This window comes from Drosophila busckii, chromosome 3L, assembly GCF_011750605.1.
Source record: "Drosophila busckii strain San Diego stock center, stock number 13000-0081.31 chromosome 3L, ASM1175060v1, whole genome shotgun sequence".
Taxonomy (NCBI): domain Eukaryota; kingdom Metazoa; phylum Arthropoda; class Insecta; order Diptera; family Drosophilidae; genus Drosophila; species Drosophila busckii.
The window spans coordinates 8,933,233-8,960,717 of NC_046606.1; the positions used below are offsets into that span (position 1 = coordinate 8,933,233).

Sequence of the window (27,485 nt, forward strand, 5' to 3'; positions counted from 1 at the left end):
ATTGTTGTTTTTTTTTATCTACTTACAGTGCCTGCCATAATAACTCAATTAACACAGCACACGTGACCGAAAGCCCAAAAAAAACAAAACTTCGTGTTAAACAGCAGAAGAGGCCGCTCAAGATCTACAAAAATTATATAGCAACAAGTAGAAAGAAGCAGCAGAAGCAACGACCACAAGTAGTTTGCTTGTTTAGCGTGTTGGCATTTAATTTAGCTGGTTACGTGGCCGAAAGATTCGTGTTGGAAAAGAAAGTCACGAGACGAAAACCAGATTTCCAGAGATTCTGCAATCGAAAGTCAAAGTTACAAGCTCAAAGTATTTTTTTTTTTTTGGCTACGATAAAGCAAACTTGAAAGAAAAATAAATAAAACGCAGCCATCGAGGTTCAACGTCGGCCAGCAGCAGCAGCAACGCATATGAGAGAAGCAGTGCATGTGTATTTTGTATTCATATTTGGATTGGTGTGTGTGCGCCAGTTTAGAAAGTGAAAATCGAGTGCAGTCGCCAACTGCCGCCAGGCGCTGCAGTTGAAAGTGAATTTATTGCGTACGGCGTGATCTTACAGTAGTCGCCAACCCCCAACCCACTCCGCCTCTTGAGCAATTGATAATCTAATTTCAATACGTACTCAAACGCCATTTGAATTCACAAAACGCTCAAAACAATGGAGGCCGAAGAAATTACAAAACTTGTCGACGGCGTTTATAGGGTAAGTTATACATCTCTTTTACCTTTCTTTTGCCTTTGTCTTTGCGCTCTGCTTTGCACTAGTTTCGAGTAGCTCAGCCAGGCAATAAAAAGAAACATTTAAATGAGTTTTTTATGGCACCACGCAAAGTGCAAATTGCTGGGCGGTAATAAATTCGTTTTTAAATGCAGCCTAAGCATAAAAATTATAAACAAAATCATATAATTAATGTGCGCAATTGCTTGAAGGCCACAACAAGATTTTCTAAATACCTTTAATGATCTCAGGCAAGTGTTAAACAATTACATGTTTGGCTTGTCGCTTTAACAATTTATGAACGCACGCATTTAATCCTAAAAAACGAGATAAAAATATTTTGAAGTAAGATATATTTCCCGTTTAAGCAGGCAGCTCAATGTCTGGCGACATATTTGAAAGTGAATTTCGGTAGCTGTTCAAATTTGGTCACGACATGCCAAAGACTTGCCACAAAAGCAACCAAAAAAACAACAGCAAAATATTTCTTGTTTATTGTTTTTGGCCACAGCACAAACAAGTTCAATTGTGCCTTTGTGCCACACAGTGTGGCACACACAAGTGTTGTGAGTTTGGCAAGTTTTTGTTTTGTTCAGCGTTTTTTTTTTGTTGTGGCATCTGCCACAAATTTTGTATGGCGCTGCTTGGTGTGGCGTCTCTCTACGGGCGTTGCACATTTCGCGCATCTATTTCATTATGTAACTCTAAGTTTTCACAACTTTGCAACTAGCAGCTGTTGTTGTTGCGGTTTTCTGCTTGAAAATTGCGGAAATTTAAGTTTTTCTGCTTGGCATTTTTTTTTTATATTTTTGGCACCGCTTCCTTGCACTTGGTTGAGCTTGCTTGACTTGAACAGCATTTGCATTTTTTAGTTTGACTTTTATTGTTTATTTCACAATGATTTTTTTTTATTTAATTATTGTGACAAATTGTAACGAAAGACTCAGGAAACAAACTCGTTTGCTGCATGCATTTTTTTCAACGAAAAGACTTCCTCAACTCTATAATAATATTTAATAAACAGTGATTAATGCGCTCAACTGACAATTGTAGCCAACTGATTTGATTTATTATGCAAAAGCATAAATAATAGCATTATATATAGTATTGCATATGCTTGCTAATTAATTGCTTGCCAGTTAGATATTTTTATGGCTTGAGAATTCTACTGCCAACTCAAATTTATTTAGCAAACGCTGGCTAAATTAGTTTGTATTGTTTTTGCTAAACATGTTTCTAGAGCTGGTTTAAATAAACATATTAAATTAGTGACAGCAATAGACCAATTTTCTAATCAAAATGAATCTTCGCAGCAAAGTGAAGGTTGAGCTATTCTAGAAAAGAAATTAACGTGATTTATTTGATGTCAATCAATTTAATGTAGCAGTCAACTTATTTGTTATTTATATTTATTTTATTCATTTAGAAAAAACACAGAATATAAAATTATTTTAATGTTTTAAATGCTTATTTTGAATTTATGGCGTATACAGCAGGCATAAATTGCTTGCAAGCCTCTTCGGCTTAGAATTGGCATCCAGGTGGCCAACGGAAAAGCAAAGCAAAGAAAACAAATAAATAACCAAGGCTGTGATTTGGCTGATTTGTCTAATTGCCAACGGGGTTTCTTGCTTGGGTGAGGTGAAGGCGAAGCCACTCAAGAGCAGCTTGGCCCAAAGCACACAGAAGTGGGACGACCAAGACGCTGACGCTGACGCCGATGCCAATGCTGACAAAAAGCCAAAGTCCATGTAGCCGGTGTCTATGTTGTTGACGCTGTCTAATGCTCAAGGGGTTAGACAGGCAACTGTTGTAAGAGAGAGAGACAGAGCAGTGAGAGGGAGAAAGACTGAGGCATTTATAAGGCTGCTGCTGCTGCATTAGAGAAGATAGCATGAATGCTGGAATTGGGTCAACGTACGCCGTGGGGTATGAGTGAGTGGGCTGAAGAGGAGGCGGGGGAAGGGCTGGGCTGAAGCCCTACAAGCAGCAAAGCATTGAGCTGGGCAAGTCACGCAATTTGAAACATTTTTCACGCACTTTGCGCACATCTCTAGACAAAGGGGAAGGGTCTTGTTGGCTGGTTGCGCCTTGACGCCTTCGCTTGAGTTTTGTCAACAATTTGACTCGACGCTTGTTTGTTGTTGCTGTTGTTGCTTTACCTGTTGCGTGTCGACTTTGTTTGCTTGCCCATGTTGCTGTTTGCTTTTTTTTGCAAGTTTTCATTTTCTAATTGGCATAATTGTGACTTGCTGTTGTTGTTGTTGCTGTTCGTTTGGTGTTGCATTCTGGCATGCCTTCGTCTGTTTGGTGGGTGTGTCGTCGCTGGCGTCGCTAAATTATGGCCTGACTGTGCCCACAAAACTTAAAGCCTAAGCTCGTTGGGCATGGGAAAAGCGCTTACAAATTGCTTGGCCCGTTGTTTTCGTCCACTTTTTCGCTTTTGCTATTTTAGTTTTTTAATTAAAAAAATTACAAGTGCGCTCACTTGTGGGGCGATTTATGTTAAGCGGCGATTAGAGCCAACCCAGGGCACCACCACCACCACCACCAGGTTACTGCCTCAATTTATTTTGGGTTAAACGCTGGCCAAAGATTATTACAGCTGCGATATAATGAGAGCGCTGCTTGCGTCAGCGTTAACGATGGGTGGGCGTTGGGTGTTGCGGGAATTTGTTAATTGAAACTATTGTCAAGCTTACATTTAGCTAGGCTGCATTTTAAATTGTATTTTAAATTAATTTTTAAATACCATATCAAAGGCGCTGTTCGTTTATTATTGCATTACTCAATCATTTTCGTTTAATTGCATTGTAAGCTGATTGGTAATTACGTAATTTACTCTGGGCTTTTTTATAATAATATTTTCAAGGTAGCTGAACTGAGTCTATAAAAATTATATTATTATGATTATCATTAGAGTTAATTAACATAACTGTGTCAATTCACAAGAATATATTTGTAATGACGTATGAGTGTAATATTCCTAAAGCAAGCCAAGCTACTTCATAGATCTCTAGCTATAGCCATAAAATTTTATTATATCATTTAGAATAAGATCAATCGAACTAAGCTTAACGAATAAATGAACTTTTGGAATTTTGGTCTTTCGTGATTTAGTTTTTGATTATAAAACATATTTTTTATATGTCAGCTTTTTAGCTTGCACTAAAATTCGAGTGTAGTTAATTACTATAATTTATTAAATGTGTTATAAAAGTAGTTTCTATGAATAAAATAAAGCACAGCTGAAATAAATTATGAAATGAACGCTCGTTGAACTAATTTATGCAATTGACCTGCTCTAATTTCCAGCCAACTTTATTAATAAATATATATGTATGCAGAGTTTCTAAATATATCTATGCTATATCTAAAGTTGTGTGTATCTAGACACTTGGCTTAAATTACCTACACTCCTAAGTTATTTTGTTGTTTTGTGACTTGGACAAATTCAGGGTTAGTCTACAAAGAGAGCACTTGTCACGCACTCGCATTAATTAAATAAAAAACCCAAAAGCTGTATGTAAATTAAGCAAACGGTGGCGGTTTGTAGTATATACAGACATTTATATATATCTCATTCACATGCGATATAAAAAAAAAGCACTTGAATTAAATCATAAAAGTAAACAGTCGGCTTAGCTGTGATAAAACCTCAAACGACCTTGATGACTTGACGCTAAGCTCTCAGTTACACTTCAAGTGGGCGAGACAGCAATAGAGAGAGATAGAGAGAGAGAGAGAGAGCGAGAGCAAATTGGTGTTTGCGTGCATTTCCCACGCCTTGATGGCTACACTTGCAGCTAATAAATTTGCTTGTGAGTCAAATAAAAACAAAAAAGTTAACTCTGCTACAAAAAGTCGTAAATATTTGACGGCTTAAATAGAGTCTTTGCTATGGACAGCAACTGACATTGTTTTGCTTTTTTTGTTTTTCTGTTTAAAGTAAAAACTTTTTAAGCCAAAATTTTTGACAGTTGACTGCTAATTGTATTTTAGTTGTGCTGGCTGAGTGCCAAGCGCTTGTGTCAGGCGGAAATTCATATATTTGTTCAATAATCAAGCGTATATTAATTAATTATATTTTCAATAGCAAAAGCCACACATTCCGTTTTGTCTAATGAACTTTTGAATTTTGGAGAATGTTGTCGAAGCGAGAACAATCTAAAGCTTTGTGCACATTTTCAAATTCCAGCTGTGTGGTGCGCTATTGTTTTATTTTTAAAGTAGACCCCAGGACTTGTTTTTGTTTTTGTAGCTGATGTCATTTGAATTCAAAACTCTGACTCCCTTTTGCAGCGCTGACTAAGCAGCTAACGTCAGCGCTAAATAATATTTAAGTTAACAACATTACAAGCTCCATTGTATGCAAATGCAGTTAACGCTGCTTTATGAATCATAAATTGTCATTTCATTTGTAATTAATTGCAGTTTCTAGCTTTGATTTATGATTTAATATTCACATGCAGTAAGTCGGCTGCGCAGTCGCTCTCTCAATTATTTGTTTGCGCTCTGCCAAATTTATATGCGCAATTTAAGGAGAGAGCGCGTGCGAGCGAGCGCGCTATATACGAAAGCAGCTGAGAGCAATTGCGCGTGAGAGCGCAGCTTGTCAATTAACAGTTAGAAGTTTTGCTGCTGCGTTTTACTTTCGCTTTGCACTTTTTGCTTTACATTTTTAATGCGCCTCGTTAGCTAAGCAGCTTAATTGCTTTGGTTATAAACTTTTTGGTTTGGCAACATGGGCGCAGCCAGAGGACAAGTATTTTAATGGTTTTAACAGATTAATATGCTGCTTCCATTAAGCTGCTGTGCATGTTTGGCCATTCACCATTAAGGCCTAGGCAAATGTGCAGGTGCAGTTAGCAAACCAAACGCCGCATGCTGTCTAACGCGGAACTAATGATGTTTGTCTCTCTGTCTGAACATGTTGCTGATGTCTCTGGCTGCTGACCACAATAACATTGTGTGAGACTTGCATAATAAACTTTTACAACCCGCAGCCAAGCTGTGGCAGCAATCATTATGGCGAGCGTTGAAAGTTGTAATGAAATTAAAGAAATTTGCTCAGTACTTAAGCGCTGCTTATTAATTATATTAAATACTTGTTTAATTGCAGAACATACTGGATAGATTCAATCCGGGCGCCAGACAGCTGATTGCAGCAGGCAAAAGTTATCTAAAGGCGTTGCATGGTAAGCTAACACACACACACACACACATGTAACATACATCAAATACAGTTAACTAATTTGTAATGCTATTTGTGGCACAGGTGCTGCAACTGCCTCACGTCTATTCAATGAAGCATTGGCCAAGATTGCAATGAATGCCCAACAAAGCGGAACGGGCGATATTGGTAAGACCCCAGCAACAATAAAAAAAACACATAAAACAAAGAGAGAGCGTAATCAATGCTTTTACTCTTTGCAGGTTCAGCTTTAATGAGCGTTGTAAATGTTAACAAGGATATACAGGAGCAACAGATGAATATTGTAAGTGGCCTCATTGCATTTTAATGCTCAATATCCAATTCCAAATACAATATATATATTTATTTATTCTTTGTTTAGCTGAAAGCTTTCTACGTGGATCTGTTGGTGCCATTGGAGACAAACTTGGAGAAGGACACCAAGGTGGTGCAGCATGAGCAAAAGAAGTTTATGCAACAGCATAAGGTGCGCATGGAGAGTTACCAGAAAGCCGTCTCCACAATGAAGAAGCAGCGCAAGAAAAAGGCCACGCCCGAAAATACCGAAAAAGAGCTCAGAGTAAGCCACAAACACAAAGAAAAAAGAAATAACTTGAAAATATTTATTTATAATTTGTTTCGAAACAGAGTCTGCAGTTGCTGGAGGATCAGAAGAAAAAACTTGATGTGTTCTGCGATCAGAGCTACAAGAACGTAAGTTTGTTGCCTAAGTCATTTGTTTCTGCTGGCACTCACTTAACTTTTTGTTTTATGTTTTGTTTGTCCGCTGGGCTCTCAGGCTCTCACACAGGAGCGTCGTCGCTATGGCTTCGTTCTGGAGCGTCAGTGCTCGATCGCCAAGCATTGGATGGCCTATCATACCACCGGCAAAACAGTAATTGATAATAATTTGGAAAATTGGCAGGAGATTGCCGCTTCGCGTGAGATTATACCGCCGGCTGCATACGAGAGTGGCTACAGCAGTGGCGGCAACAGCAATACACGTCGCCTGGTAAGTATGCCTCGAGCTTCGAGTGGCTAACAACTTTGTTAACATTAACATGGCTAACAAGCTCTATGCCAACCACCAACAGGAGCGCATCAAAGACGCAGCTGATGAGGCCGGCCAGGGTCAGGGTCAGGGCAATGGCGCTCTGCTGAAAAAGTCACGCAGCATCGATGCGCCCTACGGCGATATGCGCACATTGCATGAGCGTGAGAGTCTCAATGGCGGCGGCTCCGGCGGTTCCACGCACTATGCGCAGAACTCATTGCCACGCGCCAAGTCCGATTTTAATTTGGCTCTGATTGGCGCCGGACCCATGTCTGGGCACAAGCACAAGATCGTTGAGGAGCCACTGCAGCTGGACGAGCAGCAAGCCAACGATCAGCGCGGCGATCAGCGTCCACTGGTCAAGGCTCTATACGCTTACATGCCCTCGGGCGAGAATCAGCTGAGCTTTGAGGAGGGCGATCGCCTTGCGCTGGTGGGCGCCAAGGCCAAGGGCTGGCAGTTTGGCGAGAATCTGCGCACGCAGCACTTTGGCTGGTTCCCTGTGGCCTACACCAATTCGGATGGCCTGGAGCTGGCGCCCATGTCCGCCGGACGTCGCTACGAGAACATGCACATGAGCTATGAGCGCAATGGCGGCATCGCTGGACTGCGCAGCTACCACGAGCAGCAGCATCAGCAATACGAAACGCAGCTGGAGCTGCTCGACTGCGAGGCCAACTATCGCAGACGCCGCAATCACAGCACCGAGGAGTCCTCCTCGCCCACGCGCATGTTTGGCGACACGCTCAAGCAGCAGAAGAAATATCGCGCCGGCAACGGCGCCACATCCAATCCACGTCCGGGTCCACCACCCACACTGCCCGCACCTGTGCCCAACGGCGCTCAGAGCCAGCAGAGCAGCCGCATGTTGAACAGCTCCCAGAGCTTCTGCGCCACCAATGGCGTGCCCGCCGCTGTGGAGCGACGCAAGCAAAAGCTGCTCAATGGCGCTCAGGTAAAACAATCCGTACAATCTCTCTACCTGTCTCTCTCACTCTCACTCTTTCTGCAGAGCAACAACAAATCGGCGGCTGCCAAGACTTCGCTGCACAGCAGCAATGACAGCGGCTTTGCCAATGAGCCACCGCCACAGCCAGAGGTTGATTACTCCGACGAGGAGCAAGCCACACAGCGTGTGCCCATACGGTAAATATGATTATCACATTATTAACTGCTAAGCTTCTAGTTGTTGTTGTTGTTGTTGTTGTTCGCTTATTTATAAGCTTGATTAATATAGCTTGCATTTTAGTTAGAAAGTCTGCTGGAGAATTTTATAAAAAATAAAAACAGATAGATCAATAATGAATAAGTATGTAAATAGTAATGAAGGCTCAATCAAAAATTGACATTTTAGCTAAAAGTTTTGAAAGGTTTATTAATTAACTATGTTTAGTTCAAATAATAATGAGTGAAGCTTAAATAGAAACTAATTGAAACAAGAGAATTCTTTGAATTTCCTTAATTCTTATTCAATATTTTTCTGGCACAGGCAGTGATATTTAGTCGGCAACAGTCTAACCAAGTGACCTTACTTGCTGCCTTAACTCCCAGCCTCCCACAAATGTGAATTGATTGCATTGCTCTCTAAGTAAAAAGGCGGCAATACTCTAAGCATTTGAGCGACGAGCATCAAAGAGAGTGCCCACCCCAACCATAGAGAACGCTCTCTCAGCAACAAGGCGACGACGCTCTTGTTTAGCTGCAGTAGAGCGCAAGCGAACGAAAGACAAGAGCAGCTCTCCCCAGCTTCTGCGCGAAGAGTAGCATACATGTGCGGGAGGCTGGAAGGTAGGCAGCAAACAAGGACTCTCCAACTGCCTGAGTTACTGCCTCATTTCCTAGCTGTGAACTGTTCTTCGCTCAAACGCTTAGAGCATCGCCGCCTTTTTGCTTAGCCCCAGACATACTAAGCGCTCTCTCAGGAACAAGGCGACGATGCTCTAAGCATTTGAGCGAAGATCAATTCGCATGTGCGAGAGGCTGGAAGTTAAGGCAGCAGACGAGGCCATTTGCAGGTCAGTTCTGTTTGCACTGTTGGCGACTAAACATCACTGTCTGTGCCAGCAAAAAAATGTAAAGAGCTGTGAGGCAGAAAAACATAAACAGTGTTATTAGTTAGTATTATTATTATATGTATGTGTATTATAATAGCAACAACAACAACCAGTATGCTTGCAATTAAGTTAATATCATGTCACCCACCATTGCGAAAATTGTCACTAACTTTTGCACCCCATTTACCAATAATTTAAACGCTTTATGGACTTTATTTATTGCTTGAACGTATTTTCATTTATGTTTGTTACGCTATGTTTGTTCTTCTTTTGATTTCATGTTTACCATCACTTAAAATTATCGCCGTTTCCTTTGTGTTAACCAACCCAATGCACCCAAAATTCACAAATTGCTCACAAAATGTAAAAAAAATAAGTCGGCGCGCTGATTCAAACAGCCATACGCATACGGTGCCACGGGATGTGGCCTCCTGGACGCTGAGTCGCAACTTTCGCAGCAGCGTGGACAGCCAGATCGACGACAAGAGTCTGCATAGGCTGAGCAATGGCGGCGCCGGCAAGATGCGCTATGATCTGATAGCCTCGGACGATGAAATACTGCAGGCTTCGAGTGCAGGTCTGAAGCGCACCAAGTCCTTCTGGAAATTTGGCGGCGGACGCAGCGAGGATATACTGGCGGGCATGTCGCTTTGGCAGCATCGGGATCTGGTTGCAGCGCCTGAGCTGCGTGATGAGCCGCGCTCCGATGAAGATCGCAATGGCACATTGACCAAGTCGCACAACAGCAGCTCCTCGCAGGAGAAGCAAGTGCGCAAGGACAGCATAACCAGCACTGAGGATGAGAATATTTATGGCATAAGTCCAGCGATGCCGCCACAACAACAACAACAGCAGCAGCAACAGCAGCAGCAACAGCAGCAGCAACAGCGCAGCAGCTACACGCCCAAGTCGCGCATGAAGATCATGAAGACCATAGAGATTGACATAGAGCAGCCGTCGGAGAGCGAACGCTTGAGCACAATGCGACGTGGACAGTCCCAGCAGCAGCTGCAAACGGATTACTCACATCGCAAGCTAGACAAGCAGCTGTCCGCCTCCAGCAAATCCCAGACACTGAGTCGCTCGAAGCCATCGCAGCAGCAGCAACAGAAACACTTTCCACACTCCACAGATGAGGGAGAGAGCGATGATCATGGCACGCTCAAGCTAAGCGATGTCAACAACTTTTTCGATGATATGCAACATGATGGAGGCGGTCAGCATGCTCAGCATGCGGTAATGAAGACGCTCAAGCGCAAGGACATACTGAAGCAGTACTATACCAGCGAGGATGAGTCGGAGGCGGAGCTGAAGTCCACTAGCTCGGATCCCTATGATTGCATAGTAATCAACGATCATCTGGTGCGCAAGGATGATAAGCACCGTCGTCAGCATCAGCAACAGCAAATGGAGTTTCACACATTCCGCTCGTCCACATCCACAACAGCCACGAATACGCTGAAAAAGTCCAGCGCCAAGCAGGAGCAGGAGAGCACGCTGACACGCAATACCAATGCCAATACTGGAGCACCCACTGCCACCATATTGCCGCGCACGCGTCTGCTCAAGTCGTCCTCCAGCAGCAACAATAACCACAACCACAGCAGCAGCAGCAACAACAACAACAACATGAACAGTAGCGCTACCTTGGAGCGCAACCTAAAGTCGCATGTGGGCAATAAGAGCTATGGGCCTTGGTATGATTTCTGGGATCAGGAGCAGCAACAGAGTCCAAGCGCCAAGCTTAAGTGAGCTGCTTGCATTTTCTTCTTGTCGCCTGAGCAGTTTCGCCTTTTTCTTACCTGGAGAAGAAAATGCGCTGAGGCGCTGCAACTGTAGCTTTTCTCTAGCTCAACTTTGTCCAAAGCATAAGCACAACTTACGCACACACATACACTTAAACACACATACAAAAGCTAATAGCTATGAGCTCACCTCTTTTGGTGCCTGCTATGACACACAGCTCTAAGCTATAGTACATTACCTTATATGCATCTTTAGTTGTAAGCTTAAAGCAGCTTGTTAAATAATACTTTATATGCCTAATGAACCCCAATTTATATTTGCAGCAGGCGCGGTATTTATCGTAACTATTCCATAGACTACTACTACTGTCAGCCACACAAATAATAATATAAAAATCCCAACCAACTTTGTATTATTTCCCCCTCTAAGCTTAAGTAAGTGCTAGTTCAACTTTTTACCCCCAACTTGTCCAATTTGTCTATAAACTACACGTTGAGTTTGCTTAAAAATATATTTTGCAGCGCCTCTCAATTTGCCACTATTAAGTTGCGGCACACACAGACTAATGATCGCTCAGCGCCCATGATTTATCGCAGCGTCAACAAGTAGCAACGACAGCGCAAGGTGGAGTTTTTATTATAAAGCTAAAATCTATATAAACACAAAAACTTCAGCTGCAACAAAACGCGTACATTGCTTAAGCGAACATTTTTTAAATTGTATTTATCATACAAATATATACATACATACATATGCCTGAACAGGGCACAGGATTCTTGGTAGTCATTAAGCTGTATTCATTGTTAAAACTATATATACTATGTGTTAAAGATCGCAATGTAAATTCAATCTATCTGACGTTTTAATTATAAATAATAAAAAAAATGTGTTGCCTGTTGTTTGATTTACGTAGTAATTAACGTAGTACCACTAAGTATGCTTAGTGGTAGTACTAACAGAATCATAATTCATTCCTTGATATAAAACGTGGAATCACATAGTCTCTGTAATCCATTGCCTTTAAAAAAAAGTCAAATTAATAAATTACTTTGAAAAGATTTCGAGGTAAACTACTTACAGTGTCTTCAAATACTCCATTGCTATAAAAAAACCTTAATGGTTTTTGTTTACTCGGATCCCGTATTGCTTTTAGCAATTGGTAAGCTTCGTTGAGAAAACGGCCGCTTAATTGTATTGAGCTTACATCAAACACACACAAATTGCGACAATGCTGCAATAGGTTTAGGACAAGCTCATCAAATATCTGCTTCTCATTTGTAGTTACATCAAGGAAGAGCCCTTTTATGTGTGTTAATTCAGTTAACAATTCTAAGCAACGTGACTCCTTGTAGTCGCATTCCAAGTGTACTAAAGCTTTCATGCTCGCTATCAGTTTCGTCTCTTCATAGTTTAGTCTTGGCCCAATTATGGACAGACTTATTAACTGCTGTGAATGATTGGCATGTATTGCAGAGATTAACGGCATGAGGCTGCCATTATCGTTATCCACTGCAGAAGAGATTCTTAATTCCTTGAGCTGTGGCACTTGAGCAAGTGGTGCATACTCCGTTGCTTTTGTTGTCATATGTATATTGAGCTCCTTGACGCTACCTAAGTAACGTACAGCGTTGCTGTAAAGTTTGTGAAGCGAGTTGTCACCAAATGTTAGCACACGCAACTTGGTGCCGTTATCGTGGAACTCAATAAGCGGCCCTCGGCTTTCGTTTACTTCTGTCAGGAAGTCATTGTATTGCCGAAAGTGATACAAGCCACTCACGATGCAATCTAGAATTGTAATTAGGTTAATGGCTGTATAAAAAATGAATTAAGCTGCTTAACTGTCTTCTAGTGTTAGTATCCCTTTTATCCTTGGCAGTTTAATCAGTATATCACAAAGACATGCAAATGTGGTGCTGGGCTCATCTTCTCTTGTGCTCAATATAAGATTTTCTAGTCGAGGCATATTTGGCAGAATTTTTGTGATTTGTTCCAAAGCTTGTTCATCTGCCTTTTTTCTGCTTAAATTCACAAACAGACACTTTACATGCTTATAAACTTGGCTAAGTAAAAACATTTCTGCTTTAAAATTAGTTTCAGTGGTATTTCTCAAATCCAGACTTTTGTATAGCACTGCCGCATAGTCTAAATAAATTTTCCGAAAGCGTTTACATGTTTGTGAAAAGCTCAAGTGGCTATCCTGCGGCACTTGCTTGAGGATGCAGGCAATACAATCATCGTTCAGATCAGTAATTTTTAGAACCATATTTTAATTAAAGAAATCCAATATATAAACACAATTAACAGCTGATATAATTTAAAGTGTGACCGTCTGCCTTAAAATGGTCCTACTATTTCCGTTTGCTTTTCAATTGAGCAATTGTTTTGATTTATCGATATAATATCGAAGTAGGTAATCTTTTCATTCCCGCGTTTTTTCCAAGCTACCGAAATTGCAAGCAACCACCACGATCTTTGGCTATCCAAGGTTTCACTCATCCGGAAACCATTGCAGCAGCTACACCACAAACTGCCAAGGCCACTAAATTTACAACTCTAATGTAAGTAACACTGCAGCTGCAGCTGCCGTTGCCTTATTATATATATACCTAACCTTACATACATATACATATACATATACGTATATGTGTTTATTTGGTGATTTCTTTTAGTTTAATTGAATAAAATTGTGTTATTTGAAACGACACAGCAATAATGTCACGCCGCAAAGCACTCACAAACAACAATAACGACGGCGAGGATGTGCAGCCCACTAAAGCAAAGCGTCCGCGCATCGCCTATCATCTGGAGCTGCCCAAACGACGCGAAGTCATTGGCAACGTGCTAGTCTGTGGTACAGGAGATACAGGGCAGCTGGGCTTGGGTGAAGACATTTTGGAGCGCAAGCGTCCTGCTCTTGTAGAGAGCATTCCCAATCCTGTAGATGTGTGTGCCGGCGGCATGCATTGTTTAGTGCTAACAAAAAATGGCCACATCTACTCTTTTGGCTGCAATGACGAGGGCGCACTAGGTCGCGATACCAGTGAGGAAGGCAGTGAAGCCACACCGGGCCTAATCGATTTGCCCGGCAAAGCGCTTTGCGTTTCGGCGGGCGATTCGCATTCGGCTTGCTTGCTGGAAGATGGCCGCGTTTTTGCTTGGGGTTCGTTCCGTGACTCACATGGCAATATGGGACTCACCATCGATGGCAATAAGCGCACACCCATAAATCTACTCGCTAACACACCGTGCTGTAGCATAGCCTCTGGTGCTGATCATTTGGTCATACTCACAACAGTAGGCAAAGTATTTACTGTGGGGTGCGCCGAGCAAGGACAGCTGGGTCGCATATCTGAGCGCTCAGTCGGCGGCGAGGGTAAGAAATTTTAAGTTTTGTGTCTCAGGTAGTTGCTAATTTTTTGCTCTGCATTTTTTCTAGGTCGTCGGGGTAAGCGTGACTTGCTGCGACCGGATCAAGTATTTATCAACCGCGCCAAGCCCTTTGAGGCTATCTGGGCTACAAACTACTGCACATTTTTGCGCGAATCGCAGACTCAGGTCATTTGGGCTGTGGGCCTGAACAACTATAAGCAACTGGCTCACGCTAAGGAAACTGAGCGCGTGCTTATACCCATTAAGACGGAATTGACAAACGTGAAACAAATCGCTGGCGGTCAGCATCATACGATTGTGTTGGACAATGAGCAGACTTGCTTTGCTGTGGGCCGTCCAGAATATGGGCGACTTGGTGTGGGCTCGGTTACAGAGATTGTATCCAAGCTAACACCTATAAAGCCGCTCAGTGGCAAGACCGCATTCGTGGGCTGCGGAGAGGCCTGTTCGTATGCCATAACTACCGATGGCAAGCTGTACTCTTGGGGCTTTGGTTCGAACAATCAGCTGGGCGTAGGCGATGGCGATGATGAGCTGGAACCGGCTCTGGTTAGCAGCAAGAACACACAGAATAAGCGCATGCTTTTGGCATCTGGTGGTGGACAGCACAGTGTGTTTCTGGTCGAGTCGGATGAGCAAGAGGAACAAGAGGAGGAAAAGGAGAATGTGCCACAGGCAGAGACAAGCGAAGCAGAGGCTAGCGAGGCAGACCCCGAGCCAGAGCCTGCAGTTGCTGAAAAGAAGAAGAAGAAATCAGATGAGCAGCAGGAGAAACAGGACGAAGCAGGACAATCAACAAGCGCTCCCAAGAAAACTGCCAGCAAACGTGGCGCCAAGAAGACTAAAAAGTAGATTGCAAATTTTTCGCAACGTTTTGTTTATTTTTTCATTTGCGTATAAGCGCAACCTTTTCTAAATTGAACTGAATCAATATGTTTATTTAAATATTTGTTTTAGAACGTAACTAAAGAAAAGCAAAATATTTGTGTGTGTGTATATTTACAAACTAATCAACCTTTAATCATTAATAGTTATCGTGTTTAGTTTATACATATCGTACATAAATTTGCTAAACGTGCTCTTGCCCTTTATATTGTTTACATAAATGTAAATGCAAGAGAGAGAGAGATAGTGTGGGAGTTGGAACCCATAATATTTACTTAATTTCAAAATACAAACCAAACTCATGTCTAATGCTCACAATAAATTTGTATGCATATGCATATGTATAAATAAATAATATATGCTGTATCTTTCAACTACATGGGTATGACTTCTATGCGGTGCTTCGGTCGCTTGCTCTGCTCCTAGTGACGTAATTGCAGCTGTAGCTGTTGCGATTGTGACTGCAGCTGCGTTTGGGTTGAGGTCAGGTAGTAGCTAACAAACAATATGCAGCACAGCAGCGAGACCGAGAGCAGCAAACGCGCCAATTTACTTGCAAATGCAATAAGACCAATTAGATGACCGCCATTGGCTACACCGCCGCCGCCGTCGCCTTTGCCTTCTACAGTCTGACCACTCTGCAATGCGAGTTGCAGTTGGGCCAGCAGCAGCGCTTCCATACAATCCATATCATCCACATCCAAATTCATGTAGCTTATATCTACACAATCATGTGTGTTCGTATTATAGTCTTCTTTGTTATTATTCACGTTGTTGTTATTATTATTGTTATTGTTGTGGCTGGCAGTGGCTTCGTCTGGTTTGGTCAGATTGCATTGGGATAGTAAATATTATTGTTTGCGCTTGTGTGGGCAGCTATAAGCCGCCGCTTTTTGTCCACAGCTCCCTGGACTGTCTGCCAGCTGCTGATACATAAGAAATCCAAAGCCGGCAAAGAGCAAAAACAATAGCGCCAATGTGACATACTGTAATCTTTGTGTAAATTTCAGTTGCCTTTCCATCATCTTGGCCTGTTCCTCTAGCTGGTTATCTGAAGTTGCGTTACTCTGCAAAATATGAAAACATAAGCACAACATTCCTGATTCATTTTTGGATCAGTTACTTACGGTACCATACTTTCCGGCGGGTTTCCCGGCGCATTTGGAATCATTGTTTTTGGGTTCCTGGCGACACACCAAACGATGATTCTCTACATCTGGATCGCTCGAATCTTTTGCTTTCCACATTTCTGTTACATCATTCTGACAACAGTCGCCGCTGGCTGGTGTAGCCATTATAAGAAATTTATCTTTGGATTCACCGCACAGCTGATGATCCTGCTTTAGCCATATATTTATCTCAGTCCTATCATTGGGCTCCACCAGACCACAACGTGGACGCACGCGAAACTTCTCTGGCGATGTTGTTTGTATCTAAAATGGAGTTTGTACTGTTGTTAGGCGGTTGTTACTTGAGTATCTCATTCACTTACCTTATACGCTACTGGCTCCTTGCTTATATTCTTAAGATGAAGCTTGGCTTCGCCATTTTGTGGGTCGAAGTTGATAAATCCAGTGGGCTCCACTTGCAACATGCCTACGCAGCAGATATAATAATGTATAAGGTTTTCAATATGTTTTCGTTTTCAAAATAAAAATAATTTCAAATTTTTGGGCATCTATCGAACAAACGAAAATATTATAAGAAAAATTCCGTCCGTCAATGTTACTCAATTTTCAACGCTATTTGTTAAATATATAGAACATGTTTTTTATCTGTGGTTCAAATTTATTTTGAATTATACGCACCTTCTTCTAGATCGTTATCGCTCAGACGGGTATCGTGCACCATTGGCGCGCTCTTGGCAAAATGTACCTGGGAATGCAACGAACGGACAAAGAAAATTTATTAATTCATTTTTTCTATACATATGTACAATTATCTGCGGGTGTCAAAGCACTTAATCGATTCCTGCTGAGCTTGCAAAATTCTCAAGTTGCACACTTGAAACAACACTTGAGGGAATTCAATGCATGGGCTCGACACGTTCCGGCTACAGCATAAGATACATAAAAGTATCTTTTAGTTGCGTCGGCCTGTAGTTTGTAATGTTGGCTACTTATAATTAGACCACACCTTTAATGCGTAGCTAGACACTTTAACAGATTGTTAAAAGCACTTTAATTTATTCAAAATCTTATAGTTGCGCAAATAGTTAGTAACTTTATTCTTTATTATTATTGTAGCCGTTGTCAACCAATGCTCTTCAAACTGTAATCAGATACACTTGTCCGGCCTCCACTATGGGCATTTTTGTCTTATCGATATATTGCAAATTGTATTTGATCACGATAAGACTTTCAATCTAAGTTAAAACAAATATAAATGCATACTAATATGCAAAAAAATCTAAATGTATCTTGTTGTTATTCACTGAGTCGTTAAAATTGATCATATTTGTATTTAAAGCATCAACCACTAACACACGCGATACATCGTTTAGTGTAGCAGGCAGCAATTTGTTGCGCACAATTTTTTGCCAAATAAGAAAAATCAAAACAGTTTTAAATAATTAAGAAAAAATAATAGGATGGAATTTTAATGCTTGTAAGTGCATGATTTGCATTTGTTTGCGCTTTTGCTGGATGCACTTGCTATTATTGCAGTGCTGTGTTACACGCATAAACATGATCACATTTGAATAGACACGCATACACACATGTGAATATAATAATAAATCTTAATAAACGCCACCCACCCTAGGCATGTTTGCTGGAAACGAAGAAATGAGCCGTATTGCAATTTATGCTTTCGTTTTTTCTTTTCTTTTTTAACTTTTACCACATTTACACATACATAGATGATGAACACTATGAAAAGACATAAAATTAATTCGAAACGTGTAGCGATAGCATTTGGTATTACAGAACCGAACGTGAAAATACAACTAAAAGCACAGCAGAGGCAACAACACAAAAAAGTAGCTAGCGGGAGTGTTGCCAGCCAAGAGCTCGCGACTAGAAAATACCCTACATTAAAGTCTTTAACAGTTTTCAATGGCGTTGGTAAAAGTTAATATTATTTTGTTTGTTTTTTTTAGCCTTCCGCTCAGATTGTATAGACCCGCTTTGCATACATTAAATGAATAGAAAAAGCTTCTGCAAGCAAAGCTTACGATCAGCTTCCGCTCTCAGAGAGCAATAAAATAGATACATATAGTATATAGACGAATAAACATGTGTTTAAGCGGCACTTGTAGCGGATGACTGATAAATACATATACATACATATGTCTTTATATACAAATGTATGCGGGTGTTGCTGTTGTGTAGTTCTCCCCGTGGGATTATGTGTAATGTATTCCATGAGTGCTCTAGTTTTTACAGGTCAACGCCTCGAAACGCTCCACTGACCAATTCGAGAGCGAAAGTTTAGCAATAAGTCAGAGGACTGACTATAAATAGCATGAATGACAACAATGACAATGACTGTGGTTGGTGCTATGGATTCTATGGCTTTATTATTTATGAGCCGGACACTCTTCTGCGGAAGCGCAGGACACGCAGCGGACCCGACAGCACACCTTAAATCAATACGCGCTTAAAATGTAAATCAATTAAATGCGGCAAGCACAGAAGCCAAAGCTGCTCGCGTGTCCTTAAGCCAACACAAAAGTAATTAACAAACAGACTTGCTTGCGACGGACCTGGGACACACCCAGCCAAGACACTAAGCACATATACAAAAGCACGCATGAGTATGTCAGGTGGATGTTAGCTTAATACGGCACACTACAGTTACCTTCTTATCCAAACCCAAATCGGGATGTGGCTGGTCATCGGCGCCGGCATTAGCTGCTGCGGGTTTGGGCGGCAGCCGTTTGGACTCGGCTACAAAGCTAAACTCATAGCTATCAGTGCCGCCCCAGCTGGTCAAACAATTGTCCTGACTGACGTATTGTGTGATGTCCTTTTTCGATATCATTTTCAATATCTCCACAGCCTTTGGCGGCAACAGCGCTTTGATGACCTTAAAGGCAGCTATAACAATAGAGCGCTAGCGTCAAAGTTCAAAGTGCAACTGCGCGTCAAGTTTTAAATTACCATTAAGCACCCAGGCCAGCTCAAATACGAGTATATAGTTGAGTACATTGGGATAATACAGCTTGAAGGTTTCCACAATGCGCTTTACCATCTCCAGATCCAAGGTAGCCAGCCCAGTGCCGGCCATATCGAAGAATATGCTCAGCTGTGTCATGTGCTGCTGCCGCTGCACTCGTTCCACCCAGTAAACCACAATGCGTATGAGCTCATCCAGGTTCTTAGACTTGCTGTGCAGCTTGACGCGAAAGATGAGCAGCGGCTTGCCATTCAAGTCATGATTGTGCACAAAGACTGAGCCCTCCCTTAAGTACTGCTGATTAACCGAGCTGTCGGTGAGCTCATTCGCACCGTAGGACTGGCGCCAAATACAAGTCTCCCAAAGATTGCTGAAGGACGCTTCCATGTCCAAGTCGTGCATTTCCAGAAATCGACGCAGCCAGACCTCATCGTTCCGTATGCGTTCAAGATCAATTGGATGGAATGGTACTATAAAAACAACATTAAGTAGCGATAAGTTTTAATAACCAGTTTTGGTTTTATTGGTGGTAAACACTGCTGAGATATTGCAGTAACTTGCTTTAGTAGGGTGGGCCGTAATCTACGGAAAACTTTGAGAATGTTTTCCTTGTTTTGCGAAAGTTAAAAGCATAAGTATTTTTTTTTAATATTTTATTGTAATATATATATTTTTAAATATCTTAGTTAAATGCTCTCCTAATTTCAGCTCATCAGTTTATCAATTATTTAAAATTGAGGATTGACGATTTGAGAATTAATTTAAGAATTAAGTTACGATTTTTCTATAATCGATGCACCCTAGTGTTTACTTTGGCCTTATCACAGTCAGTAAAATAGTATTTCTACAGAGAAATAATTTATGCAAGTTGTTATACTATTTATACAGTTTGTGCCAATAAGTAGTTAACAAAGGCGAATCGTAAATAAGCAAACGTTAATTTGCTTTTTAATATGCTTGTTTAAAAATAATGCGTCAACTTGTTTACTATTTACTGTTTATATAGTAGATAAAAGTGAACCGCACTCACCTGTTGGCGGTGTGGCGTCGTATTTGGCATTGAACTTTTGACGCAGCTCCTCGATTTGCGCGCTGCTGGGATTCTTAACCTTAGCGCCCATGTTGACCACTTGACACTTGTGCAACAGCCAGTTACAGACTAAACATTGAACTTGAGCAACAGTCAAGTTAGTTTTGGGCCCGGTCGATGCTTATCGCAACAGCTACAAGTGCTGCGATTAGATTTTCATTTACCAAAAATAAATGCTCCACTAGCAAGTTGAAGCGCTGATACGCTTGATACGAGCTGCAATGGTGAACTAACGGTGCAAACTAAACTTGAAGGCGCGCGCGGCGATCGTAGTTAACAGTCGGGCGGCGTGCGCAGCGTAAGTGGAGCACCAAAGTGGGCTGAAGAGCGCCTTGTAAAGGGCAGCGTGGCTGCAATGGAACGTGATCGCAGCCGCAAGCGCGCGGCATTTAAATGAGCTGCGCTTTGAGTGAAAGCTTGCACTCGAAGCTTTTGCACTTTGAGCTACAAAAATCATGAAGTGCGACTTTAGACAATAAATACATTGTTTATTATTTACAAGCGCTTATATGCAGTCGGCATTTAGTTGCTGACAAACTTAAAGCTATAGTCATCGTTGCCGCCCCAGATTTTGAGGCAGTTGTCCTGGTCCACATACTCGCCGATGTCCTTCTTGGTGGTGACACGCAGGATTTCCAAGGCCTCTGGCGGCATAAAGCCCTTGACGATTTTGAACGCCGCTGCATAATTAAAACGAAAATTATATTATGGCAAACTAATTAATTGCCGAATGACTCACCATTGAGTAGGAAGGGCAGCTCGTGCACGATTATCCAGTTGGGTGCATTGGGATATTTGGTTTCAAACACGTTTATAATGGCCTTTATGAAGTCCACATCCAAGTTGCTGAGACCCGCGCCGGTCATGTCCATGAATAGCGTTACCTTTTGCAAATATTTCTCGCGCTGCATGCGCTCCACCCAGTAGACAACTATACGCAGCAAGTCGTCTTGGCTCTTGCTCTTCGAGTGCTTGGAGAAGTTCACAATGAGCAGTGGGCAGCTGTCCATATCCTGATTGTGCACATAGATCTCGCCGTCGTGCAAGTATTCCTGATTCAGGCTCGCCTCGGTGATTTCATTGACGCCATAGCTCTGACGCCAGGCCAGATTGTCCCACAAGCGCACTATGCACTTTTCCACATCCAGCTTGTAGGCTTCCAGCAGCTTGGTAATCCAGATGTCATTGTCGTTGATGCGCGCCAGATCTTTGGCACAGAAGGGCACTGCGAAAAGTTGTAAGCCATTAAGCAAGAGCCTTTGCGTTTTTTTTTGGGAGTCTTACCTGCTGGTGGCTCCGTCTCCATGCGTTTGAACAAACGCGTCTTTACCTCGCTTATTTGCGCGGCTGTGGGCTGTGGCTTGGCTTCCTTGGGCGGCATTGTGAATGAACAGTAGCAGTTGCTTGGCGTTCAATTTATATCAAAGACACTCGACAAACTTATCAGTCAGTGCGACAGCTGCTATCTTATCAGCAATAATTTATAAATCCCCCAAGGCGGTCGCAGTTCAAGTGCAGCTACTGTAGCTTCAGTAACAACCAAACAGCTCCAACAGTAAAGTTAAACTAACAGCTGCAGCCTCTGTAATGATCGAGCGACTGCTTGCTCTGGTTTTAAGCGATCGTAAATGCGTGCGGGGGGGCGGGAGTCCGTCCAGTCAGTCAGCGCTTTAATCAATCTGAAAATAGAAGAAGCAGATTGTGTATATGTTACGCGAGCAGAGCAATAAACACAGGAAGAGGCGGGGAAAGTCAATTGCGATAAGACGACGGGGGGAAACAGTCAATTACCTACCCAGACCCGATTCAGTTGTGACTCGATTTTGAAAATAGATTTGTGTTTGCTCTGGTTTGCTTTTGTTGGACCAGCCAAGGCACATGTTGCTATAAAAACAAAAACACTTTGGCGGGCGACTGAGAGAGAATTTGTATATGACAGATGCCACATAAATTGAAAAAGCAGTGAGCTATAGACCTAGACCTAGACTTTCTATTAGTTGAATATCATGAAAAAGTAAATGAGCTTTTTATACGTTACTTTTAAAATTAAGTTTAATATTAATTGGTTGTAGATTAAATTGAATTTTGGGTCAACTTTAAGCAGCCAACAAATAATATTATAATACAAATTCAGCAATAAAATATTTTTAATAATATTGTTCGAATTAAAATATTAAAGTGCATAGAGATTCAAAATCAAATCATTTTCATACAATTTAAATTTATGATCTGCTAATAAATAATTCTAAAAACTCCGGCAAAGCAAATCGAATGAAATAAAATTTATCGACTTTAAAAAGGAAACTGCACTTTTATATTTAATCGCTTAAAATAAAAAAGGTATAATTTATAAGTGGCCTGTTGTACTTATAAATAATTTATTAAACTTTGAAACTTTGATTTTGTATTTTATTTAATGCAATTATAAGCAAACTTCTCAGCATATGGCACAAAATTTACATAACTGGAAGCAAATTTGCATGTGCATAGGTGAAAGATACTAGGAAATTAAGAAATACTCACGTTAAAAATTGCGTATACGTTATGGTGGCGACTTAAAGTGTTCGCGCTTGAAAATCAAAAACAAATTGCCAATAATTGTATCAATAATATCAATATCAGCTGGCGCTTGCTGCTGCTTTTGTTGACATTGGGGCAAGCGAGCAATGATTTGTTGAATGAGAGAGAACGGAGGACAAGTTGCAATGCATATTGAAAGCTCCTTGGCCGCAGCGCCCACCAACCGTCCCTGACATCCATATTGGCCCACAGCCATCAGCTATTAGCCAGTGATGGCAGAGCGGAGAAGCATCACTGCAAACTTTTGCTGGCGTTGGCCCAGTTGTGTTGTTTACGTGAAAACGTGCGCGTGGAACGCTACAGTAAATTATCCCGCTCGCCGTTTAGTGTGTCCATGCGATTGCCCTGGTGGGCAGAACGTTGAATTAAGTAGCCAAAGATGAAGTTCGCGGAGCACTTGAGCGCACACATTACGCCGGAATGGCGTAAACAGTATATTAATTATGAGGTAAAGTTGAAAAGAAAATTCATGTATATGTATATATTATGTGTAGATACACAAGTGGGTGCTTTTCCTCGCTTGCGCTCTGACGTCACGTGAAAACTCGCGAGCAGCTGCTCAAAAGCTTGGAGAGCTTTTTAGTTTTGGCGTCTGCGCCATGACTTAGCGCGTCGTTTGTTGTGCTCGCTCTGTACGTAAACAAAGTAAATGGAAAAGCGCTGACTACAGTGTCAGCCAGCATTAGGTGTATAAGAAACTCCAATCGTTTATCTGTAAAATTTAAACTAAAGAAAATAGTCTTGAAAATGATTATTCAAAGTTTATTTTATTGATTTACAATTTATTATTCATTAATATTGATTATTCCTTATTATGGCTACTTAGGAAATGAAGGCAATGCTGTATGCTGCTATTGAGCAGGCGCCCTCGGCTGAGCTTGTGGATCGGGAGATGGTCACACGCTACTTTGCCAAATTCGACGAGGAGTTCTTTCACTACTGCGACAAGGAACTGGCCAAAATTAATACATTCTACTCGGAGAAGATGGCGGAGGCCACTCGCAAGTACGCCAATCTGCGCAGTGAGCTGACAGAGGCCATGGAAATGGGGCACGTGAAGAAGGTGCCCGCTTGGAAGCGACGCACTCCGCTGGGCAAGAGGAATGTGCCCGCGCGCAAGATACAGGATCTCAAGTTGGCATTTAGCGAGTTCTATTTGGGTCTGATACTGCTGCAGAACTATCAGAATCTGAACTTTACTGGTTTTCGCAAGATACTCAAGAAGCACGACAAGCTGCTCAGTGTTGAGTTCGGAGCGCGCTGGCGCTGCGATCACGTCGAGGCGGCGCATTTCTATATAAACAAAGACATTGACAGACTCATACAGGAAACGGAGCAGGCGGTCACACAGGATATTGAAGGCGGCGATAGGCAACGTAAGTTGACTGCATAAAATAAATATAAATGTATTAAATTCTATGGAGCTCAATTTACAGGTGCTATGAAACGTTTGCGCGTGCCGCCGCTGGGCGAGCAGCAAAGTCCTTGGACCACGTTCAAGGTGGGTCTGTTCTCAGGCGCCTTTGTGGTGCTGCTGCTGACCGTCATCATAGCCGCCATGTTCTATGGCTTTGGCGAGAACTGGCGCGTTGGCCTGCGCATGTTTCGCGCTCCATTTCTCATCACCGAATGCCTCTTTCTTTGGGGCGTCAATGTCTATGGCTGGCGCTCGTCTGGTGTCAATCATGTGCTGATCTTCGAGCTCGATCCACGCAATCATCTCTCCGAACAGAATATAATGGAAATTGCCTCTGTCTTTGGCGTCATCTGGGCGCTCTGTGTGCTCTGCTATATCTTTTGCGAGCCCCTGGGCATACCGCAGTACTCTGCTCCCATATTTCTCTATACGCTGATGGTGGCATTCCTACTCAATCCCACCAAGACATTTCATCACGAGGCACGCTATTGGGCCATACGCGTGCTGAGCCGCGTCATCATGGCTCCGTTTTGTTTTGTCAACTTTGCCGACTTCTGGCTGGCCGATCAGCTGAATAGCATGGTGCCAGCCTTTCTGGATATACCTTTCTTGATCTGCTTCTTTGGCCTCAATCCCAGCTGGAACAAGGCTGGCAAGGGTGAGTTTTTACTTACTTATTTTAAAAATTTATTGCACGGGCTTAGAAGAAAACTCTTAATAAAACAAGCAGCCAATCATATTATTTATTCAATGTTATCTGGCTTAAATTATTGGCTGCAATCGAAAGTGCCTCGAAATTTATGCATAGTGAATTTGATCTGTTAAAAACTGTGCACGTAAATTGATTTATTTTTGTATCCCATCTGAGCTGGGAGAATACAATTATTTTTTAAATAAACTTAGCAACTACAAAATACATATTTTATCCATAGATCTCATATTCTTTGAGTTCTAGTCGTTCCAATAGACAAAGAGAATAACATACATGGCTAAATGTCTTTCTGATAACTGACAGCTATTTTCTCCAGTTAAAATAAACTCAAGTTCAAATTATACTTTTTCATTTTGTATCAAAAATGTCAAAGTGCATATTATTATCAAGTGAATTAAATTCATGTTTAAATTGTGAAAATGAAAAGCGCTTTAAGCATTTGACATATATTTGACTTTGACTTTGAACTCTTGAGAATTATCTTTCACAGCAAGCACTTTTAATTGCTTTCCCACTCTGTTATGTCGTTACTAATTAACTTGAATTAGGCTTCAAGTTCGCTTGTTTGACATTCATGTATGTAAATTTATGCAGTACGCACACCGCAATTGCAATTTGATATCATCGCTCTTGTTATTTATACGTCTATGTTTGCTTAACTCTTACAGCTGGCTACCATTGTGTGGAGTACGTATCCATATTACATCCCATTGTGGCCATATTGCCGGCATACTTTCGCTTCGCTCAATGCATTCGACGCTATCGCGATACAAAGGAGGCGTTTCCGCATTTGGTTAACGCCGCCAAGTATGCCACATCTTTCTTTGTAGTCATCTTTGCGCACAAATATCACACAACCACAGGTGAGGTCGCACTACGCTGAACACTCAAGCTCATTATGCGTGCTGGCCAATTAGCGTTGCCTAATGCAAACGCTTGGTCATTTTATTTGGCACGTAACTCACACTTTGCCTTTATAGATACTTATCCGCTCTCGAAGGAGAATCCTTGGTTCTATTGCTGGGTTATCGCAGCGGTATTCTCCTCCTGCTACGCCTACACTTGGGACATTAAGATGGACTGGGGTCTGTTCGACTCGAAGGCGGGCGACAATCGTTTCTTGCGTGAGGAAATTGTTTATTCATCCACGGTGAGTGCGTGGTTTTGGCTTGGGGGGGGGGGGGAGGCGATATAAATTAGTTATGAGGCAACTTCTATTGAAATTAAGTTACATTACGTTTTGTTTATGTTCGCAGTGGTTCTACTACTTTGGCATAATTGAGGATTTGATATTGCGTTTCAGCTGGACGCTGTCCATGAGCCTCATACAAGCGGGCTACATCGAAGGTGATGTCATGATGACCATACTCAGTCCCTTGGAGGTATTTCGACGCTTCATATGGAACTACTTTCGCCTGGAGAATGAGCATCTCAACAACGTGGGCAAATTCAGAGCGGTGCGTGACATATCCGTGGCACCCTTGGACTGCTCAGATCAGACTACTATACTGCGCATGATGGATGATCCCGATGGCGTCATTAATCGCCGGCGTGGCAAGGGCGCCAACGTTGGCAGCAAGTCCAAAAAGCAAAAGCAGGGGCAGCAACGTTTACTGCTGCAAGGCGAATCTAATGAGGATCTGTGCACCTAGCTGTGCCTGTTTATGAACAGCAAGTGCTAAATATTATCAATATAATTTTTAAATCCCAAATAAAAAACTGACTATTTATAACTATTTAAGAATTATATTTTGGTAAGGATTTATTTTAGCTGCGACAAATGTTGAATGAGACAAACGCATTTAGACAGCTTTAATTTAATATTAATTATAAACTTAGTTAGGTTTAGTATTTTTGTTTGTAACTCTTTTTTTGTAACCCAAAATACACATTTGTATTTGTTTTCTTTCAGGTGAGAAGCTGATACATACATATTAAATGTTGAATGTCTATAAATAAAATATATATGTGTATATAATTATAAACAAAATAAATAAAATTATAGTCAATATCATAGAGTTCAAAACTGTGCCTGTTGCTGTTTTTCTTGATTTACGCAGCATATATAAAATATATATTCACAGCTAAGAGAACTGATAGTCCTTACTATATTTTTGTAAAGGGTCCAACAAGCATTCGTAAATTGATATATAAACTTAAATTTCTTTGTAGCTGCATTCCCCACTTAGCTTGTGTCAATGTCGCAAATATTTTAGACCAAAAGGTCTCGCTCCCCTTACTTGGCATCAATTCCTAAGTTTCTGCTTTGTTCAGGACAAAGAAAAAATGCGACTAATTAAGCTTTCTATTGAAAAAACACACATAACTGTACATAGATGACATAAAGCATGCTCTACGCTTATGAGAAATTCTATTCCAGCCAGCTGCACACTCCATGTGGCAAACATTGCAATTATTGTTGGCATTTATTATTGCAAGTAGTTACGCTTTATTGGCATCAGTATTATGTTTATTAGCGCTTTGTTGATTAGCTGCAGCTCAATTATTTATGATAGC

The 27,485-nt window shown here is 41.6% G+C and overlaps 6 protein-coding genes across 12 annotated transcripts; 3 read left to right on the plus strand and 3 right to left on the minus strand.

Annotated features, from left to right (window-relative positions):
• The first annotated feature begins 401 nt into the window (after positions 1 to 401).
• LOC108599595 (brain-specific angiogenesis inhibitor 1-associated protein 2) lies at positions 402 to 11,648 on the plus strand. Of its 5 annotated transcripts, none has more exons than XR_001915151.1 (10): positions 402 to 712; positions 5,850 to 5,925; positions 6,006 to 6,089; positions 6,164 to 6,225; positions 6,304 to 6,501; positions 6,570 to 6,635; positions 6,721 to 6,933; positions 7,016 to 8,121; positions 11,099 to 11,209; positions 11,297 to 11,373. XR_001915151.1 is itself a non-coding variant. In XM_017986542.2 (10 exons), exons 1-10 carry the CDS (start codon positions 668 to 670, stop codon positions 10,779 to 10,781), a joined length of 3,168 nt encoding a protein of 1,055 aa, XP_017842031.1. In that variant the 5' UTR covers positions 402 to 667; the 3' UTR covers positions 10,782 to 11,389. The 5 variants fall into 5 exon arrangements, 4 of the variants coding, with proteins under 4 accessions (XP_017842031.1, XP_017842033.1, XP_017842030.1 ...); XM_017986542.2 differs by having other exon boundaries at positions 7,016 to 7,930; positions 7,988 to 8,121; positions 9,407 to 11,389; XM_017986544.2 differs by lacking the exon at positions 11,099 to 11,209 and having other exon boundaries at positions 11,297 to 11,648.
• A 55-nt stretch (positions 11,649 to 11,703) lies between these two features.
• Positions 11,704 to 13,110, minus strand: LOC108599600. Its single transcript, XM_017986553.1, has 3 exons — positions 12,615 to 13,110; positions 11,854 to 12,560; positions 11,704 to 11,793 (listed from the first exon to the last, which is right to left on the minus strand). Exons 1-3 carry the CDS (start codon positions 13,036 to 13,038, stop codon positions 11,737 to 11,739), a joined length of 1,188 nt encoding a protein of 395 aa, XP_017842042.1. The 5' UTR covers positions 13,039 to 13,110; the 3' UTR covers positions 11,704 to 11,736.
• Positions 13,111 to 13,180: 70 nt separating this feature from the next.
• On the plus strand, positions 13,181 to 15,035 carry LOC108599599 (regulator of chromosome condensation). Of its 2 annotated transcripts, none has more exons than XM_017986551.1 (3): positions 13,181 to 13,333; positions 13,445 to 14,148; positions 14,212 to 15,035. In XM_017986551.1, the coding sequence occupies exons 2-3, from the start codon at positions 13,488 to 13,490 to the stop codon at positions 15,015 to 15,017; spliced, it is 1,467 nt and encodes a 488-aa protein (XP_017842040.1). In that variant the 5' UTR covers positions 13,181 to 13,333; positions 13,445 to 13,487; the 3' UTR covers positions 15,018 to 15,035. The 2 variants fall into 2 exon arrangements, with proteins under 2 accessions (XP_017842040.1, XP_017842041.1); XM_017986552.1 differs by having other exon boundaries at positions 13,483 to 14,148.
• Positions 15,036 to 15,141: 106 nt separating this feature from the next.
• LOC108599598 (motile sperm domain-containing protein 2) lies at positions 15,142 to 20,558 on the minus strand. The gene is given in 7 exon segments (XM_017986549.2): positions 15,142 to 16,117; positions 16,178 to 16,483; positions 16,543 to 16,646; positions 16,859 to 16,925; positions 18,852 to 19,090; positions 19,154 to 19,639; positions 20,200 to 20,558. Coding segments are annotated over 7 exon segments (1,938 nt in total). The 5' UTR covers positions 20,291 to 20,558; the 3' UTR covers positions 15,142 to 15,472.
• Positions 20,559 to 20,742: 184 nt separating this feature from the next.
• Positions 20,743 to 21,896, minus strand: LOC108599602 (motile sperm domain-containing protein 2). The gene is made up of 3 exons (XM_017986555.2): positions 21,544 to 21,896; positions 20,999 to 21,484; positions 20,743 to 20,939 (listed from the first exon to the last, which is right to left on the minus strand). The coding sequence occupies exons 1-3, from the start codon at positions 21,638 to 21,640 to the stop codon at positions 20,782 to 20,784; spliced, it is 741 nt and encodes a 246-aa protein (XP_017842044.1). The 5' UTR covers positions 21,641 to 21,896; the 3' UTR covers positions 20,743 to 20,781.
• Positions 21,897 to 22,788: 892 nt separating this feature from the next.
• LOC108599596 (xenotropic and polytropic retrovirus receptor 1) lies at positions 22,789 to 26,820 on the plus strand. Of its 2 annotated transcripts, none has more exons than XM_033293524.1 (6): positions 22,789 to 23,287; positions 23,666 to 24,215; positions 24,276 to 24,914; positions 25,637 to 25,831; positions 25,949 to 26,118; positions 26,272 to 26,409. In XM_033293524.1, exons 1-6 carry the CDS (start codon positions 23,219 to 23,221, stop codon positions 26,317 to 26,319), a joined length of 1,671 nt encoding a protein of 556 aa, XP_033149415.1. In that variant the 5' UTR covers positions 22,789 to 23,218; the 3' UTR covers positions 26,320 to 26,409. The 2 variants fall into 2 exon arrangements, with proteins under 2 accessions (XP_033149415.1, XP_017842035.1); XM_017986546.1 differs by having other exon boundaries at positions 22,791 to 23,287; positions 26,225 to 26,820.
• The last annotated feature ends 665 nt before the right edge of the window (positions 26,821 to 27,485 follow it).